This window comes from Penaeus monodon, chromosome 30 (assembly GCF_015228065.2).
Source record: "Penaeus monodon isolate SGIC_2016 chromosome 30, NSTDA_Pmon_1, whole genome shotgun sequence".
Taxonomy (NCBI): domain Eukaryota; kingdom Metazoa; phylum Arthropoda; class Malacostraca; order Decapoda; family Penaeidae; genus Penaeus; species Penaeus monodon.
In genome coordinates this window covers 23,684,959-23,685,442 of record NC_051415.1, presented here as the reverse complement: position 1 = coordinate 23,685,442, position 484 = coordinate 23,684,959, and the positions used below count along the sequence as shown (strand labels likewise).

The 484-nt window shown below is 39.5% G+C and overlaps 1 protein-coding gene across 1 annotated transcript in view; it reads right to left on the bottom strand.

Moving 5' to 3' along the window:
• Positions 1-484, bottom strand: part of LOC119592651 — a 4,655-nt gene that overhangs the window by 2,320 nt on the left and 1,851 nt on the right. Inside the window, exon 4 of the mRNA XM_037941567.1 lies at positions 173-350. Within this exon, the coding sequence (XP_037797495.1) occupies positions 173-350 (178 nt within the window). The remainder of the gene's footprint in view (positions 1-172; positions 351-484) is intronic.

The window sequence follows — 484 nt, the reverse complement described above, 5'->3', positions numbered from 1 at the left end:
GGTGGTATAGATAGAAGGAATAGAGGACCCAAAATAAAATTAAATAATCAATCCCCAACACCTAGTCCATCAATCATTATAAACCTTGGCCTCGCCACACGAATTCGAATCTAAAATGATCATATGACGCATCCTTTAGGGCCCCTGACGAGACGCCTAAGTCCGTGCTTACTGTTTCTCGCAGGGTGAACCTCCATTCCGATCTGTTTAATGTTGTTCAGCACCTCAGGCGTCCGGGTGAACACATCTTCAAAGAACTGTAGCTCTGCTCCTTCCACGTCCATCTTTAGATAGTCAATGGTAGTGTTTTCGTGGCCTAACCTCCTGAGGATGTTGATGTACCGGTCAACCTGTGGATGATGAGTCCTTGTGATGTACAACTATTTTTTTTTTTTTGGTAAGGGGATTCATTCTTGTTTTCTATTATTATTAATTTTGATATTTATTACTTGTATTTATTAAAGATGAAAAAGATAAACATTTG